The sequence below is a fragment of the Osmerus eperlanus genome, chromosome 25, assembly GCF_963692335.1.
Source record: "Osmerus eperlanus chromosome 25, fOsmEpe2.1, whole genome shotgun sequence".
In the NCBI taxonomy this organism is placed as follows: domain Eukaryota; kingdom Metazoa; phylum Chordata; class Actinopteri; order Osmeriformes; family Osmeridae; genus Osmerus; species Osmerus eperlanus.
Genome location: NC_085042.1, coordinates 10205001 through 10224441, shown reverse-complemented (window position 1 = coordinate 10224441; position 19441 = coordinate 10205001). Strand labels below are relative to the sequence as shown.

Genomic DNA, 19441 nt, shown 5'->3' with positions numbered 1-19441 from the left:
TCTTGTGTCCTCCTCCACCTCTCTCAGGGAGTTGACATCTTGTGTCCTCCTCCACCTCTCTCAGGGAGTTGACATCTTGTGTCCTCCTCCACCTCTCTCAGGGAGTTGACATCTTGTGTCCTCCTCCACCTCTCTCAGGGAGTTGACATCTTGTGTCCTCCTCCACCTCTCTCAGGGAGTTGAACATCTTGTGTCCTCCTCCACCTCTCTCAGGGAGTTGACATCTTGTGTCCTCCTCCACCTCTCTCAGGGAGTTGAACATCTTGTGTCCTCCTCCACCTCTCTCAGGGTATGTTATCAGGTATGTTATCAGACATCTTGTGTCCTCCTCCACCTCTCTCAGGGTATGTTATCAGGTATGTTATCAGACATCTTGTGTCCTCCTCCACCTCTCTCAGGGTATGTTATCAGGTATGTTATCAGACATCTTGTGTCCTCCTCCACCTCTCTCAGGGTATGTTATCAGGTATGTTATCAGACATCTTGTGTCCTCCTCCACCTCTCTCAGGGAGTTGACATCTTGTGTCCTCCTCCACCTCTCTCAGGGAGTTGACATCTTGTGTCCTCCTCCACCTCTCTCAGGGAGTTGACCGTCAAAATAGGGAAGCACACAGACGCACACTGGATAGTAAAGGCAAAAACAAATGTCATCGATTTTTTCAATTCAGTTTTTAAGCAAGTAATACCAAGCGATCATCAGTTTGTCTACAAAAAAGACAACAAGGGACATGATCTCCTCCTGATTAAGCTCCCAAAACTAGTACCCGAGTCTCAACCCACCATTCAACCTCCTCCTGTTGCCAGCTGTGCAACACCAGCTGTGGATACGACAGTGAAGGTCGGAGGCTGGGCTGCGACGACTTATGATCCATGGAGCGAGGTAACACCTGCATGACAGGCCCCACTAACAACATACTGAAGTACAAACGTTATCAATGTTTCAGAACGGACTATATATTTTAACATTTTAACCCATAGGAAAAGATACGCCTGCTAAACTACAGTGTGCTGAAACAACAGTCCAAGCCTGTGAGCCTAAATACGTGAAAGATTACTCCAAAGTTTTGTTTAGTGACGATCAACATTTCCTTTGTACCAGTGTTAAACCTGTGCAACAATGTAAGGTAAGACCTTTTAATATATCCTCATGAATAATGTTGCTATTTGAATGTAGTTTAGATTGAGAGGTGGGAGGGATCTCAGTGAGAGACAGGGTGCCTCATCTTTACCTCCAGATATGTCCGATTTTAAACTTGTTAACAGAAATACAATATTGTTTTTAAGTTTCATTGTTTATCATTGCTTTTTTATAGGCCTGCTGTCTCTGTGCATATTTTGATTTTCACTTATCTTCTCTTATAGGGAGACTCAGGGGGAGGTCTTGAGTACAATGATCAGCTATATGGAGTTCAGTCTGGTGCTGCGAAGGCAGTATTTTACGCACATTCATTTTACATGGATCTCTGCCATCCAGGCTACCGAACATGGATTAAAGCCACAGCTGGGGTGTAACTGCCTCAGAGACCAGCAAGGCTGCTGCTGCTGTCTGATAATAAAGAGATCTCAGATCTCCCTGCATGAACTTCCTGTCTGTGTCTCTGTTCTCATCAACATCACTAAGTTACCAACATCACTAAGTTATCAACATATATTTAAGTTATCACTGAGTTATCCTTTCCGCCACGTCCAGGGGTCTTCAAGGGCTAAAAATGGAAAACATGAATGAAACGTAGATTAAACAAGAAAAAAAGACATTTAATTCCACAAGGAAATTATACTACAGTCGGTTCAACTTTAGAAGACTGTAAACCTCTACACAAAGTAAGCGGCTAGGGCGGCCATCTTGTCTCTGGGTTTCTTGGGGTTGCCCCTGCGCCCCCTGCCCCTGCCCCGGCCCCCCCGCCTGGCGCCCCCCCCCCGGTGCATGGGGTGTCTCATGGTGGCGTGCTTCAGCTCCACCAGGTCCTGGAACACCGGGTCACAGAACACACAGCCGCTGTGCTGGGTCTCCCCTGCAGGCAGCGGGGAGCGCGTCTTGTTGAAGTCCACCGCCACCAGGGAGGCGTCGCAGGCCTCACAGCTCTCCTGCGCCACCTGCAGGAGCGGAGGGGAACAGGAGCGGGGGTGAGGAGGGAGATAAGGAGGGGAAGATAATAAAATCAGTCAACTTCGAATAATCCCACACACACACACACATGGTATCCATACATGCAACACATCCTACAACAACAACACAAAAACAAGAATAATAACAGATAAAAGTACCAAAACAGAACCAGAACTCCAGTTAAGACTCCAGATTGCAGAGCATTCCGTTTTAGAATCAAAAACACAAGGCCAGTGGTGTCCTTACCTGCACCCTGTGTGCATGCTCAAAGAAGTGCACCAGCACGTTACACCTGTTACAGGCCATCCTCCACTTGGGCGCTGAGGTGGGGTCCAGCACCAGCACTCCCCCCTCACACTCCACACACTGAGAGATGCCCAGAGAGCCCAGGGAGTGCTGGCAGGACGGGTGGGTGCACTCGTTACACCCCATACCTGACAGGGGGGGGGGGGGAGAGGTGCAGGGGAGAGAGGAGAGAGGTGCAGGGGAGAGAGGAGAGAGGTGCAGGGGAGAGAGAAGAGAGAGGTGCAGGGGAGAGAGAAGAGAGGTGCAGGGGAGAGAGAAGAGAGGTGCAGGGGAGAGAGAAGAGAGAGGTGCAGGGGAGAGAGAAGAGAGGTGCAGGGGAGAGAGAAGAGAGAGGTGCAGGGGAGAGAGAAGAGAGAGGTGCAGGGGAGAGAGAAGAGAGAGGTGCAGGGGAGAGAGAAGAGAGAGGTGCAGGGGAGAGAGAAGAGAGAGGTGCAGGGGAGAGAGAAGAGAGAGGTGCAGGGGAGAGAGAAGAGAGGTGCAGGGGAGAGAGAAGAGAGATGCAGGGGAGAGAGAAGAGAGGTGCAGGGGAGAGAGAAGAGAGATGCAGGGGAGAGAGGAGAGAGGTGCAGGGGAGAGAGAAGAGAGGTGCAGGGGAGAGAGAAGAGAGATGCAGGGGAGAGAGAAGAGAGGTGCAGGGGAGAGAGAAGAGAGGTGCAGGGGAGAGAGAAGAGAGATGCAGGGGAGAGAGAAGAGAGGTGCAGGGGAGAGAGAAGAGAGGTGCAGGGGAGAGAGAAGAGAGATGCAGGGGAGAGAGAAGAGAGGTGCAGGGGAGAGAGAAGAGAGAGGTGCAGGGGAGAGAGAAGAGAGAGGTGCAGGGGAGAGAGAAGAGAGAGGTGCATGGGAGAGAGAAGAGAGATGCAGGGGAGAGAGGAGAGAGGTGCAGGGGAGAGAGAAGAGAGGTGCAGGGGAGAGAGAAGAGAGGTGCAGGGGAGAGAGAAGAGAGATGCAGGGGAGAGAGGAGAGAGGTGCAGGGGAGAGAGAAGAGAGGTGCAGGGGAGAGAGAAGAGAGATGCAGGGGAGAGAGAAGAGAGGTGCAGGGGAGAGAGAAGAGAGAGGTGCAGGGGAGAGAGAAGAGAGAGGTGCATGGGAGAGAGGAGAGAGGTGCAGGGGAGAGAGAAGAGAGGTGCAGGGGAGAGAGAAGAGAGAGGTGCAGGGGAGAGAGAAGAGAGAGGTGCAGGGGAGAGAGAAGAGAGAGGTGCATGGGAGAGAGAAGAGAGATGCAGGGGAGAGAGGAGAGAGGTGCAGGGGAGAGAGAAGAGAGGTGCAGGGGAGAGAGAAGAGAGGTGCAGGGGAGAGAGAAGAGAGATGCAGGGGAGAGAGGAGAGAGGTGCAGGGGAGAGAGAAGAGAGATGCAGGGGAGAGAAGAGAGAGGTGCAGGGGAGAGAGAAGAGAGGTGCAGGGGAGAGAAGAGAGAGGTGCAGGGGAGAGAGAAGAGAGATGCAGGGGAGAGAGGAGAGAGATGCAGGGGAGAGAGAAGAGAGAGATGCAGGGGAGAGAGATGGAGGCACAGCATTATACAGAAGCAGAACATGATCAGACTCAGTGTTCATGTGCCTGAAATGGTTCATGTACCAAACCACACTAATCAGCAACATTAGGAAATGCCAACAGCATCTACAGATGAAGGAACACACACACACACACCACACACTCATTCCTTGGTTGTCTGACCCCCACCCCCAGCCCCCGCCCCCCAGACAGACCTTTCTTCATGTCTCTGAAGGGGGGGTTGCTGAAGCAGTAGGGGCAGAGGGGGTAGCTCTTCCCCCGGGAGCCGGAGGTCCACAGCACCAGCTCAAAGTCGTCCAGAGGGCAGCGCAGTTCCTTGTACAGCTTGATGGCTCCGTTCTGAGGCAGGCTGTACGTCTCATCACAGTGGGAGCAGTGGAGCCTGCTGGGCCTGGCCTGCACACACCAGGGGGGGGGAACTGCCTTATCATCTGAACGGCCAATGAGAAACTGCTTTTTCAGCTGGTCAGCCAATCAGAAACTGCTTCATTCACAAGTCTAGCAAACATGAAGTGGTGAAATACACAGACACGACCAGGCTAGGAGGCTTTTGGCCTCTACACCTACTGTAGGAGAGGGAGGGCCAGCAGGAGGAGAAATAACACAGACAGGCTAAGGTGTGTTGGTGGCGTGGCAATCAGACCCAACTGACGACTAAGCGCCTCGATTAGCATGGGGGAGGGTTAGCATGGGGGAGGGTTAGCATGGGGGAGGGTTAGCATGGGGGAGGGTTAGCATGGGGGAGGGTTAGCATGGGGGAGGGTTAGCATGGGGGAGGGTTAGCATGGGGGAGGGTTAGCATGGGGGAGGGTTAGCATGGGGGAGGGTTAGCATGGGGGAGGGTTAGCATGGGGGAGGGTTAGCATGGGGGAGGGTTAGCATGGGGGAGGGTTAGCATGGGGGAGGGTTAGCATGGGGGAGGGTTAGCATGGGGGAGGGTTAGCATGGGGGAGGGTTAGCAGGGCTGACCTGGATGTACTTCATGAAGCGGTGGCACTTGCCGCAGCGGGACAGGGGCTTCCCGCTGGCGGCGATGGGAGAGAAGGAGACCTCCATCAGCTCGTCCATACCTGGAGACCACAAGAGACAGGAACAGGAACCGTGCAGACAGAACTCCCCTAGTGCCTTCCAGAACTCCCCTGATCTACCTCTCATTCTAACCATCACAGGGTGGGTGGAGGAGGGTCTGACTCACTGGGGATGGAGTCGACAAAGTAGTGGAACTTCCTCTTGAAGATGTCCAGCGTGTGCTGCAGGACCTGCTGGAAGTTGGCCTGGCCCTGCGCTATCAGGGTCAGCTGCTTCTCCACAGCACTGCGGATGGTAGGCAGGACCAGCTCCGCATCTGAGGCGAGGGAGGGGGGAGAGAGGGAGGGAGCATCAGACAGAGAGAGAAAGGGAAGGCATACTCTGTCATCATTTTGTTCATGTTAGAAAATGAGGCTAATAACACTCCACACACACCCCGTGTTCCCCAGACCCCGTGTTCCACACACCCTGTGTTCCCCACACCCCGTGTTCCCCACACCCCGTGTTCCACACACCCCGTGTTCCACACACCTGTCTTGTAGTAGCCGTGCACCAGCACGATGCCCAGGTTGGTGGGTTTGAGCTTGCGTCCGTTCTCCACCGTCACATAGTTCCTCTGACACACGTTGTTGATGTGGACAGGGATGCTGGCGTCAGTGCCTGGAGGACGGGAGCAGGTCAGGGTGTGTGTGTGTATGTTAGGGTCCAGGTACCAGCAGACTGGTACAAAGCTGGGAATAGCATTTACTCTTATATTATTCAATTACTCTTTTATAACTGAATCTATAGAGGTTGAATGTGTTATAATAACATTTACATTTACATTTAGCAGACGCTCTTATCCAGAGCGACTTACAGTAAGTACAGGGACATTCCCCCGAGGCAAGTAGGGTGAAGTGCCTTGCCCAAAAACACAACGGCCGGGGATCGAACTGGCAACCTTCAGATTACTAGCCCGATTCCCTAACCGCTCAGTCACCTGACTCCATAACAGTGCAGAGAAATAAATACAGTAAATAGATTACATAAAAAGTATATAATAAAAATAGAAAGGGGAAGAATCTAGGAGGTCTGCTGGTGTGTGCTGAACACAGCTGAGCTGACTGACCGATGCCATGTTTCTGAACACAGGTGAACACAGCTGACTGACCGATGCCATGTTTCTGAACACAGGTGAACACAGCTGACTGACCGATGCCATGTTTCTGAACACAGGTGAACACAGCTGACTGACCGATGCCATGTTTCTCCATGAGGGTGATGAGCTCAGACTCAGTCAGGTAGTCTGGAGGGCTGGTCTGCTTCTCCACCAGCCTGATGTCCTCCACGCTGAACACGTCCCCGCGCTCACACACCGGCATGGCCTCTTCCAGGGGGATGCCCTGCCACGGCATCACCTCCGTGAACCCTGGAGGGTCACACACACACACGTTACTGAACTACACACACACACGTTACTGAACTACACACACACACGTTACTGAACTACACACACACACGTTACTGAACTACACACACACACGTTACTGAACTACACACACACACGTTACTGAACTACACACACACACGTTACTGAACTACACACACACACGTTACTGAACTACACACACACACGTTACTGAACTACACACACACACGTTACTGAACTACACACACACACGTTACTGAACTACACACACACACGTTACTGAACTACACACACACACGTTACTGAACTACACACACACACGTTACTGAACTACACACACACGTTACTGAACTACACACACACGTTACTGAACTACACACACACGTTACTGAACTACACACACACACACACGTTACTGAACTACACACACACACACACGTTACTGAACTACACACACACGTTACTGAACTACACACACACACGTTACTGAACTACACACACACACACGTTACTGAACTACACACACACACACGTTACTGAACTACACACACACACGTTACTGAACTACACACACACACACACACACACGTTACTGAACTACACACACACACACGTTACTGAACTACACACACACACACGTTACTGAACTACACACACACACACACGTTACTGAACTACACACACACACACACACGCACACACGTTACTGAACTACACACACACACACACGTTACTGAACTAAACACACACACACGTTAGTTTACGTAAAAACATCTACATCATCTGGTGGATAATATGGACCCAGACCTTACCAGTAGATCTGGAGTCAGACCTTACCAGTAGATCTGGAGTCAGACCTTACCAGTGGATCTGCAGTCAGACCTTACCAGTAGATCTGGAGTCAGACCTTACCAGTAGATCTGGAGTCAGGCCTTACCGGTAGATCTGGAGTCAGGCCTTACCAGTAGATCTGGAGTCAGACCTTACCAGTAGATCTGCAGTCAGACCTTACCAGTAGATCTGGAATCAAACCTTACCAGTAGACCTGGAATCAGGCCTTACCAGTAGATCTGGAGTCAGACCTTACCAGTAGATCTGGAGTCAGGCCTTACCGGTAGATCTGGAGTCAGACCTTACCAGTAGATCTGGAGTCAGACCTTACCAGTAGATCTGGAGTCAGACCTTACCAGTGGATCTGCAGTCAGACCTTACCAGTAGATCTGGAGTCAGACCTTACCAGTAGATCTGGAGTCAGGCCTTACCGGTAGATCTGGAGTCAGGCCTTACCAGTAGATCTGGAGTCAGACCTTACCAGTAGATCTGCAGTCAGACCTTACCAGTAGATCTGGAATCAAACCTTACCAGTAGACCTGGAATCAGGCCTTACCAGTAGATCTGGAGTCAGACCTTACCAGTAGATCTGGAGTCAGGCCTTACCGGTAGATCTGGAGTCAGACCTTACCAGTAGATCTGGAGTCAGGCCTTACCGGTAGATCTGGAGTCAGACCTTAGCGGTAGATCTGGAGTCAGGCCTTACCGGTAGATCTGGAGTCAGACCTTACCAGTAGATCTGGAGTCAGGCCTTACCGGTAGATCTGGAGTCAGACCTTACCAGTAGATCTGGAGTCAGGCCTTACCGGTAGATCTGGAGTCAGACCTTACCGGTAGATCTGGAGTCAGACCTTACCAGTAGATCTGGAGTCAGGCCTTACCGGCTGAGATGAGGGTCTTGCCGCTGCAGGAGAAGGTCTCGGAGGCGATGGTGAAGGTGATGGTGGTCTGGAGGTACTTGCAGTCCTTGCTGATGGTGGCGATGAAGTGTCGGGTGATGTACTCAAACAGGCGCCAGCCATCACTTCCTGCAGGGAGAAAGAGACAAACCCCTCATTAGCTTTAAATGCAGTATCATGATAACTGAAGAAGTCTGTCAACACGAGCATTACACATGCATAATATATCATCTATATGTCCATGTAGAAGCGCCCACCCAGCTCGCTCTCTGAGGCTGCCCTCATGGGGGTGATGGGGGGGTGGTCGCCCGCGTCTGATCCCTTCCTGGGCCGGTTCAGACCCTCCGACAGCAGGGCCTTCACCTGGGGGGACAAACCAACACCATTCATGCACCCGCATAGGGTTTTCAAGTATGTGTGTGTGTGTATACACATGTCTGTATGTGTGTGTGTGTGTGACTGTGTCCTGGCCCTGCTCACCTCCTGAGCCCAGTAGGGGTGGCTGTGTGTGTGTGTGTGTGTGTGTGTGTGTAACTGTGTCCTGGCGCTGCTCACCTCCTGAGCCCAGTAGGGGTGGCTGGCCTGCTGCTTCAGCGCCCCCTTCAGGTCAAAGTTGTCATGGTACTGCGTGGTCTCTGTGCGGGGGTAGCTGATGTAGCCCTGAGTGTACAGCCGCTCTGCTATCTGCATGGTGTGCTGGGGACCCATCCCTGCAACACACACACCAGTCACTAACACACACACACACACACACACACACACCCTGCAACACACACACCTGTCACTAACACACACACACACACCCTGCAGCAACACACACCAGTCACTAACACACACACACACCCTGCAGCAACACACACCAGTCACTAACACACACACACCCTGCAGCAACACACACACCAGTCACTAACACACACACACACACCCTGCAGCAACACACACACCAGTCACTAACACACACACACCCTGCAACAACACTTCAAACATGTGAAGACCATATGTTCCACTGTCTGCTGGCCATGATGTTCTCCTACACAAAGGGATCCTAAATGGCTGAATGATTCACTGTCCTTAAATGGATTGACGGCACTAAAAGCCCTGACGGCTGCTCTTCATTTAGTTGAATACGAGCAAAGCGGAAGGTAGAAGCAGTGAGACCCTGGCTGAGCTAATGGCCCTGACGTCCCTGCAGGCGCTGGTTACCCAGAGAGGAGCTGGCCACGCGCAGCATCTCCACCGTGTTCAGGGCCTGGGGCCGAGGCTTGGCCTTCTCCTTCTTGCTCACAGACTCCACCTGCAGGACAGAAGACAGCATGACGGGGGAGAAGCCTTGGGATTAGAAAAACCAGAGCAACGAGTTCACACTCTGTACAGCTGACACTTCAGGTGAGATTAATGACTTGTGAAGCAATACCCTCCATGTGTCTAATCAGTTCTCAGAAGGGCATGTTCTCAACAGTGGTTTTACAACAGGTGACAGTAGAGGAGGTGATGTCGGGGTGAGGTGAGGTGGTGATGTCGGGGTGAGGTGAGGTGGTGATGTCGGGGTGAGGTGAGGTGGTGATGTCGGGGTGGGGGGTGAGGTGGTGATGTCGGGGTGAGGTGGTGATGTCGGGGTGAGGTGAGGTGGTGATGTTGAGTCCTGTGTGACGGTCTCACCTTGGCCTCTCTGGAGGTCTTGACTAAGTTGACAAACATCTGGCCCACGTCCCTGTCGAAGACCCTCCCTCTGTCCCAGTCCAGAGCCAAGGGACTGTCCTTCCCCTTGAACACCTACACACACACACGCACGCACGCACGCACGCACACACACACGCACGCACGCACGCACGCACACGCACACACACACACACACACACACGCACACACACACACACACGCAGACACACACACACACACACACACACACACACACACACACACACGCAGACACACACGCAGACACACACACACACACACACACACACGCACACACACACACACACACACACGCAGACACACACACACACACACACACACGCAGACACACACACACACGCAGACACACACACACACGCAGACACACACACGCACACACACACACGCACGCACGCGCACGCACGCACACACACACACACACGCACGCACGCGCGCGCACGCACGCACGCACACACGCACGCACGCACGCACGCACGCACGCACGCACGCACACACACACACACACGCAGACACACACACACACACAGTTTAAACCTTAGCTTGTTGGGGTGGTTATAGGTCAGTCTAGGCAGATGGTCACAACAAATCACAAACATCTGAGCTGTGAGCGTGTTGATGATGCGGGGTGCTCACTTTGGGCTGGAGGACCCAGTAGGTTTCTGGTTTGAAGGACTGGATCTTGTCGTGGCGCTCCACACAGAAGCCCAGCGTGGGGGTCTGGCACGGCCCGAACGAGATGAGCGACGAGTCCAGATTCCCATATTTACCCTGGAAGTACTTGGTCTGGAACCTGGTCATAACAAAGAGGCACCCGGAATCAACAAGTTTGAATCAAGTCCGTAATTATTTAACTTACACATCCGGAAATAGGCCTCTCATGCTCTAAACTATGAAAACGGCAAATACTGGATAAAATGAGGTCCCGCTTGTAACCAGTTTCATGCCCTCCCCCTGGCAGATTCCCTGAAGGGGGGCAAGTTCCCTGGGGGGGCAGGTTTCCTAGGGGGGCAGGTTTCCTGGGGGGGCAGGTTCCCTGGGGGGGCAGTACCGTGTGAAGGCACAGCCGATGCGCAGGTCCAGCTCTTGCCGAGCGTCTACAGACAGCGCCTCGTTGCGGCTGGGCTCACCCAGACGGCTCATGGCGCTAAAGATGTCCGTGTCGGTGATGGAGCTGAACTTGGCACGGAAGACGCTCTGCTCCGAGCTGTAGGACCTGTTCATCACGGGCTCGATGGCATCCAGGACCTGGAGGCAGGAAGGGGGAGAAAGGAGGAGGGAGAGCGGATCGCATGCTGGGTTTAGCTCGGCGATGAAGCATTTGACTGCAGTTGTGTGTGTACAGAACAACAGAGTATTTAGAAATCCTTAATTTGTGATGACCTCAAAACAGATGTTCTCTCCCTCCTTGTCGCAGTCCAGCCACAGAACCACACAGTCACAGCCTTTAGCTTCCACCTGGAGACACACAGGACCAACAGGGGTTACACCTGGAGACACCCAGGACCAACAGGGGTTACACCTGGAGACACCCAGGACCAACAGGGGTTACACCTGGAGACACCCAGGACCAACAGGGGTTACACCTGGAGACACACAGGACCAACAGGGGTTACACCTGGAGACACCCAGGACCAACAGGGGTTACACCTGGAGACACCCAGGACCAACAGGGGTTACACCTGGAGACACCCAGGACCAACAGGGGTTACACCTGGAGACACCCAGGACCAACAGGGGTTACACCTGGAGACACCCAGGACCAACAGGGGTTACACCTGGAGACACCCAGGACCAACAGGGGTTACACCTGGAGACACCCAGGACCAACAGGGGTTACACCTGGAGACACCCAGGACCAACAGGGGTTACACCTGGAGACACCCAGGACCAACAGGGGTTACACCTGGAGACACCCAGGACCAACAGGGGTTACACCTGGAGACACCCAGGACCAACAGGGGTTACACCTGGAGACACCCAGGACCAACAGGGGTTACACCTGGAGACACCCAGGACCAACAGGGGTTACACCTGGAGACACCCAGGACCAACAGGGGTTACACCTGGAGACACCCAGGACCAACAGGGGTTACACCTGGAGACACCCAGGACCAACAGGGGTTACACCTGGAGACACCCAGGACCAACAGGGGTTACACCCAACCAGCAGAACACCACGGGTGGTTGTCAACACATTTCAGGCATGAGTTATTAACTCAATCTGGACAAAGCTTGAAAAGACAGGAAATGCACCTCCGGGAAGTGCACCTCCTGAAGGCCCAGAGCAGACCCCAGGTGAGACTCACCTCCTGAAGGCCCAGAGCAGACCCCAGGTGAGACTCACCTCCTGAAGGCCCAGAGCAGACCCCAGGTGAGACTCACCTCCTGAAGGCCCAGAGCAGACCCCAGGTGAGACTCACCTCCTGAAGGCCCAGAGCAGACCCCAGTTGAGACTCACCTCCTGAAGGCCCAGAGCAGACCCCAGGTGAGACTCACCTCCTGAAGGCCCAGAGCAGACCCCAGGTGAGACTCACCTCCTGAAGGCCCAGAGCAGACCCCAGTTGAGACTCACCTCCTGAAGGCCCAGAGCAGACCCCAGGTGAGACTCACCTCCTGAAGGCCCAGAGCAGACCCCAGGTGAGACTCACCTCCTGAAGGCCCAGAGCAGACCCCAGGTGAGACTCACCTCCTGAAGGCCCAGAGCAGACCCCAGGTGAGACTCACCTGCAGGAACTTGACCATGTTGAGTTTGGGGTTGGCCTCCTTCTTCTCCGTGGGAGCCGTGCTGAAGAGCTCGGCAGGGTCCACCTTATCCCAGTTGTTGTACTTCCCTGGAAACAGACGACAGTGAAAAGCAGACTGAATCTGACGGCCATACACGGGAGCAGTTTGAATCATAACGTGAGAGGAAAGAGAAGGGAGACTCTCTTTTAGTTTGATCCCAGACCAAGTACAGCCAGACTGGGCCATGTTAAATATAACACGCCTTAAGGTAGGCTGACGAGTCACAGGAAGTGGATCTGGGGGTTCAGAGACACAGGAAGTGGATCTTGGGGTTCAGAGACACAGGAAGTGGATCTGGGGGTTTAGAGACACAGGAAGTGGAAGTGGGGGTTCAGAGACACAGGAAGTGGATGTGGGGGTTCAGAGACACAGGAAGTGGATCCGGGGGTTCAGAGACACAGGAAGTGGATCCGGGGGTTCAGAGACACAGGAAGTGGATTCGGGGGTTCAGAGGCACAGGAAGTGGATGTGGGGGTTCAGAGACACAGGAAGTGGATGTGGGGGTTCAAAGACACAGGAAGTGGATGTGGGGGTTCAGAGACACAGGAAGTGGATGTGGGGTTCAGAGACACAGGAAGTGGATCTGGGGGTTCAGAGACACAGGGAGTGGATCTGGGGGTTCAGAGGCACAGGAAGTGGATCTGGGGGTTCAGAGACACAGGAAGTGGATCTGGGGGTTCAGAGACACAGGAAGTGGATGTGGGGGTTCAGAGACACAGGAAGTGGATGTGGGGGTTCAGAGACACACCTATGAAGTCCAGGCTCATGACGTGTCCACACACAGAGGTCATCTTGAATCGTGCACTTTGACCCTGGAAGCTGCCAACATACTCATGCACTGAGCATGCTCCGTTGAGTCCTTTGCGACTGGAGCAGGATCCTGTTGAACAGAGGAAGAGTATGGTTACATTTGGTAAACATGTTAGAAAATATCAGTGACGATAATTGAATGACAGGCCTCTTTCCTTCCAACATCAGTTTACCTTTGTGACATTGCAATTTGATTTGATAGATGTGGACAAGCATTTGAACTCTTACTAAGGTGAGAACGCTCATACCGTCCCCTCTGACGTCTCTAAAATCTGAAGGCAGCTCAGTACTTCCGTTGGGAAGTACACAGACAAAAACTTTACTTAACTTTTACCTGTAATCTTTACAACTGACCGATCTAAACCGATTTGAGGCGGAACTCCCTTTTGGTGTATTAATGGGGCTAATACGAGAGCTAAATGCAACATTGTGACTCGTTTAATGAAATGCTCATCCCAAGCCAAGGCTATGTGCTAATGGGGGGCCTTGAAAAGCGCATCGTGACTGGAGAGTCAAATCAAATCAACATTTATTTGTATAGCCCTTTTTACACGCAAGCATGTCAGAGGGCTTCACATACGCCCATAGAACTGCCCCTCAACCAACCTAAACACTCAGGGAAGACAAGGAAAAATTCCCAGAAAAACTCACTACAGGAGAAAAAATGGAAGAAACCTTGGGAGGAGCAATTCAGTGAGAGCAAGCCAGTGACAAAGCGACTAGACTCATCCCTGCCCTCAATTTCAAGGATGAGGATAGTTTGTATAGTGCTTTGAGCCTAGACTAGACCATTTCCATCACACTGACTGAAAATGCCTCTCCACGATGTGCAACAATCAATAAAAAAATCCAAATTCTCACTCACCTTTTGACAATATTTTGGCAATGGACTGTGCCAATGAAGGCTTCTCTGCTACCATCAATACAGTTTTCATGCTGAAATTGAGTAGAGCGATATCTCTTTGGGATTTCGCGATATAAAAAATATGTCTTGGTAAGTAAGCTACTGTAACTAACTAGCATTAACTAGCCTAGCTATCAAACGAGCTAGCTTGATATACCTAGTGCCACATCGGTAAGATAAGTTAACTAACGTTAGCTACCTAGACCTGTTGGTAAAACGTTAGCTTATGTTTTGTGTCCTATCTCGACAATGCCAATGTATCCGTCCAGCTTAAATTTAAATTGTAGTTATCGCTCAAATTAAAGAAAGCATCAATATGATAGAAAACTTTGGTTGTTGTTGTCAGGTTCACCGGTACGGGCGGCCATGATGGTATAGATGTATTTCCGGGTGAAAGGCTTGACTGGTGCTGAGAAAGTTAGCCAGCCAAGCTAAGTCAGTGCATGTAATGGGCTATGTCCCGCCACTTTTCATTTAAATTGAAATGTGTCACATCATTTAAATGAAATGTGTATATCTTTTGAAAGACATGCAACTTCACATTACTTAAGATATGTTATATTTATTTATTTATGTACATTTACATGTAGTCATTTAGCAGACGCTCTTATCCAGAGCGACTTACAGTAAGTACAGGGACATTCCCCCCGAAGCAAGTAGGGTGAAGTGCCATGCCCAAGGACACAACGTCATTTTGCACAGCTGGGATTCGAACTGGCAACCTTCAGATTACTTGCCCGACTCCCTCACCGCTCAGCCGGCTGACTCACACTTATTTATTTATATAAGTATTTAATTATGGCAGGTTTGGTCCTCTATATGACTGGTGCTGAGAAAGTTATCCAGCCAAGCTAAGTGCATGGTTTAAATGGCCACAGCAACTGGACTGGATTTCTGTGTACTTAGACATTGTTACGCTCACGCGACAACAAAAAATATATTTTTGTATGTCTCCAATGCATCATGGCTGCTCCTCAAATCTATTTGAATGTACTAAAACAACTAGCTTTCCAAGTCTAGTACACAATGACATTAAAGAGCCAACACTTCTTAGGAACGTTCCAAGAGCGCTCTAGAACGCTCTTAGAACGCTCCTAAGAAGCTCTTAGCGTTAAGAGCTTCTTAACGAATCTGGGAAACCTGGCCATTATGAGTTTAGAGCAAGAGAAACACATTGGAAGTCTATGTTTAGGTGGATCAGACGGCCTGGACTGAATCTTAGGTGTGTGCTATGGGTTAGGGTTAGGTGGGTAGGTTAGCTATGGGTTAGGGTTAGGTGGGTAGGTTAGCTGTGGGACGATGTACCGTAGAGGCCTGGAGAAGAGGGCTTGGTAGTCCAGAAGGCAGCATGGTGGGGCAGGTGTGGGGCAGCATGGTGGGGCAGGTATGGGGCAGCATGGTGGGGCAGGTGTGGGGCAGGTGTGGGGCAGCATGGTGGGGCAGGTATGGGGCAGCATGGTGGGGCAGGTGTGGGGCAGGTGTGGGGCAGGTGTGGGGCAGCAGGTGTGGGGCAGCATGGTGGGGCAGGTATGGGGCAGGTGTGGGGCAGGTGTGGGGCAGCATGGTGGGGCAGGTGTGGGGCAGGTGTGGGGCAGGTGTGGGGCAGGTATGGGGCAGGTGTGGGGCAGGTATGGTCAACCTGGATGGGCTTTAGAGGCTTTATTTCGCTGGATGTTCCAGTGAACTGTTTTAAATTTGTATTCAAATTCCAAACGTTATGACGCACACATGAACTCATTAAATGCCTTTGCCAAGGCTAAATGGTAATGAAGGATATTCTATTGTGATACAATATCCTCCCCCCATCCAGACTCTCCTTCCCTGGAGTATAAATGCCGCCACAGTCTGACTCGATGGACACCGAACTGGATCTATCTGAGAGAAGACCTGAGGTATCCACGAGCCCCAAACAACATCCGTCCAGAACCTCCTGCTCAGAAACAACCTCCAAGACCCACCATCACATCCCAGCATGCAACAACTCCAGGTGAGACACTGTGTGGTGATGATTGCTACCTGGAGTAATAGATTGATAGGCATGTGATGGTGTACAGATGATGGGAGGTAAGTGATTCCCACTGATGGACTATAGGCTACATGAGGTGATTGTGTTTGATGTGACTTTGTGAATGAGTTTGGTTTTCCCTTAGACAAGTAATATCCCACATCACATCTCACTGGTGGGTGAGAACTTGCAATTAGTATTTAATTTTAAAGCTTTACATCTTTATAGCATCATCTAAGTCTATCAGATAAAATGAAACCCTCCGGTATTCCAGCCACAGAGCTGAAACCAAACCCTTCTCTCCTCCTCCGGCAGGTCTTTCGGCTGCTCGTGGTCTGCTTGCTGGTCCTGCGCCAGTGCCTGGCTGGGCCCCTGGGGGGCCAGTGTGTAGATGAGGCCTACTGCACCAGCAGCCTGGAGGAGTACCACGCCCAGCTCGTCAACCTGCCCAACAGCATCAACAAGCGCAGCCTGGCCCCCTGGAGCTATGCGTGAGTAGCTAACTCCCCCGACGGCAGGACACTTCTACGTCGGATAACTAGCTTCCTAACCTCCCCTGTAGACAAAAAAGGGTGAATGCAACATAGTCAAGGAGTGTTGGGAATATTCTTAATTCACCAGCATAGTGCTTTTCACATAATTTACGAGCAGTAGATCAGAAGGTCTCAAAGTCTTTGGCCGATAGCTTTTTTTTTTGGAATGTTCAGTAAGTATTCAGCTCAGGTTTCAGTTACAATTTGAAAACGGCAAATCTGTCCTTCACACTTTATGTTTAGAATTTATTTCACGGCCGCATGCTCGGTTATAAAAAAACAAAACTGCCCCACCCACATGTGAAAACAAACTTTGGCCCCTGGTTCAGCTGGAGGAGAATTGGTACCTTGATTTAACCCGTTTCTCTCTCTTTCCAAGGGAGCACATTGACCTGGACAGGGTCCCTCAGGTCATCTATGAGGCTAACTGCCTGACCAGCCACTCCTGCAGGGGTCTAGACAGCAGCCTGGAGACCCTCCCCATCACCCTGAAGATGCCTGTTCTCAGGAAGAACACACGCTGTGCCACCTACTCTCTGGAATATGAGGCCATTAACATTGCCTGTATATGCGCTACTTCTAGACAAAGCTTATTCTAAGAACTGGATATTAAACTGTATATTTTAGTTTCACATTATGTATTCATGGTGATGTTGAGAATGTTATGTTCATATGCTTTGTTAGTTGTTTTGTTGTGTTGCAAATGTCACTTATAAGTATTATGATTTATAATCATGTATCTATGTCAACTTCCTATAATCAATACATTTCCCACCTCACAGAAAAAAATATTTATGTGTTTTATATGTTCATTGAATACAGATGGATTTAGAAGGAGTCCCTTTCAGAAAAGCACAGTGGACAATGAGCTTGGAGTCTACAAAAATCATAGCACTGCCAGATTCTTCTCATAATTGGTGGGTGTCTCTTGTTGGCTTAAGTGTTTCTACCTTTTCTTATTATTATTATTTCTTATTATTACACATCTTCTTTTGCCATGGGAGTCTATGGCAGCCCCTAGAACCGTATTGTCAGAAGTTGTCGAACTTGGCACACTCTTTGGGACCAGTCCCCTCATCAATTTCACCAAGTTTCATGTCTCCCATTACAACCATCTAGCGCCACCAATGGGTCAAAGTTGAAGGTGTGTTTACTCACGTTACTTTTGAACCGAAATAGGCTATGGGAATTCTGCATTTAGCCAGGCGGTACGACATCAGATCATCCGGACATTTCACACTGAGATACGCATTAAAAATCACTGTTTCGGATTTTCCCGCATCTGGTACTGGTACGGTTTGGATAAATACATGGTCTTCAAAGTGAACTAATTTAAACGCCCAAAACGCTCATAATGATAATGGCCGGGTTTCCCAGATTCGTTAAGAAGCTCTTAACGCTAAGAGCTTAATAATAATGTTATTGATTGTGTGAACTAGCTGGGTTTGCCGTTTTGGTTAGCACAGCAGCGTAAATGATTACATATGTTTTCCGGTTCGTTTCCTGGGCACTCCGCATAACCAGAGCCTGTTCTCTGGCATAACCCCTTTAGCCTTTAAAATTAGTAAATAGAACATGCAATTCTAACATCAAACCACTTGATGGCGGTATGGATCCTTTATGGAAATGTTTTTTTCTCCAATTTTTTTCATTACATTTCCAAGACCAGTAAATAAAGAGTTTGATTATGTTTCAAAGTCAGGTGTTAAACCCTTACAGTACACAGGACTAATGATAAGAAACTATGACCACAACTCCAAACTAACTCTTGAGACTGTCCGACCTGCTCCATCCAGACCTGCTCCATCCAGACCGGCTCCATCCAGACCTGCTCCATCCAGACCTGCTCCACCCAGACCTGCTCCACCCAGACCTGCTCCATCCAGACCTGCTCCATCCAGACCTGCTCCACCCAGACCTGCTCCATCTACACCTGCTCCAACCAGACCTGCTCCTTACAGACCTGCTCCACCCAGACCTGCTCCATCCAGACCTGCTCCATCCAGACCTGCTCCACCCAGACCTGCTCCACCCAGACCTGCTCCATCCAGACCGGCTCCATCCAGACCTGCTCCACCCAGACCTGCTCCACCCAGACCTGCTCCATCCAGACCGGCTCCATCCAGACCTGCTCCATCTACACCTGCTCCTTACAGACCTGCTCCACCCAGACCTGCTCCATCCAGACCTGCTCCACCCAGACCTGCTCCATCTAGACCTGCTCCTTACAGACCTGCTCCACCCAGACCTGCTCCATCCAGACCTGCTCCAACCAGACCTGCTCCTTACAGACCTGCTCCACCCAGACCTGCTCCATCCAGACCTGCTCCATCCAGACCTGCTCCACCCAGACCTGCTCCATCCAGACCGGCTCCATCCAGACCTGCTCCATCCAGACCTGCTCCACCCAGACCTGCTCCAATCAGACCTGCTCCATCCAGACCTGCTCCACTCAGACCTGCTCCATCTAGACCTGCTCCTTACAGACCTGCTCCACCCAGACCTGCTCCATCCAGACCTGCTCCAACCAGACCTGCTCCTTACAGACCTGCTCCACCCAGACCTGCTCCATCCAGACCTGCTCCATCCAGACCGGCTCCATCCAGACCTGCTCCATC

At 51.1% G+C, this 19441-nt stretch overlaps 3 protein-coding genes across 3 annotated transcripts; 2 read left to right on the top strand and 1 right to left on the bottom strand.

Annotated features, from left to right (window-relative positions):
* Nucleotides 1–1734: 1734 nt before the first annotated feature.
* top3b (DNA topoisomerase III beta) lies at nucleotides 1735–14692 on the bottom strand. The gene is made up of 18 exons (XM_062451248.1): nucleotides 14247–14692; nucleotides 13320–13451; nucleotides 12512–12618; nucleotides 11168–11242; nucleotides 10836–11032; nucleotides 10421–10577; nucleotides 9749–9862; nucleotides 9293–9383; nucleotides 8645–8799; nucleotides 8347–8452; nucleotides 8072–8218; nucleotides 6186–6359; nucleotides 5483–5611; nucleotides 5118–5267; nucleotides 4892–4992; nucleotides 4117–4318; nucleotides 2354–2541; nucleotides 1735–2094 (listed from the first exon to the last, which is right to left on the bottom strand). Exons 1-18 carry the CDS (start codon nucleotides 14314–14316, stop codon nucleotides 1813–1815), a joined length of 2577 nt encoding a protein of 858 aa, XP_062307232.1. The 5' UTR covers nucleotides 14317–14692; the 3' UTR covers nucleotides 1735–1812.
* A 1437-nt stretch (nucleotides 14693–16129) lies between these two features.
* LOC134012023 (interleukin-17F-like) lies at nucleotides 16130–17606 on the top strand. The gene is made up of 3 exons (XM_062451627.1): nucleotides 16130–16272; nucleotides 16606–16781; nucleotides 17203–17606. Exons 1-3 carry the CDS (start codon nucleotides 16258–16260, stop codon nucleotides 17420–17422), a joined length of 411 nt encoding a protein of 136 aa, XP_062307611.1. The 5' UTR covers nucleotides 16130–16257; the 3' UTR covers nucleotides 17423–17606.
* An 818-nt stretch (nucleotides 17607–18424) lies between these two features.
* On the top strand, nucleotides 18425–19039 carry LOC134011685 (keratin-associated protein 4-6). Its single transcript, XM_062451054.1, has 2 exons — nucleotides 18425–18430; nucleotides 18620–19039. The coding sequence occupies exons 1-2, from the start codon at nucleotides 18425–18427 to the stop codon at nucleotides 19037–19039; spliced, it is 426 nt and encodes a 141-aa protein (XP_062307038.1).
* The last annotated feature ends 402 nt before the right edge of the window (nucleotides 19040–19441 follow it).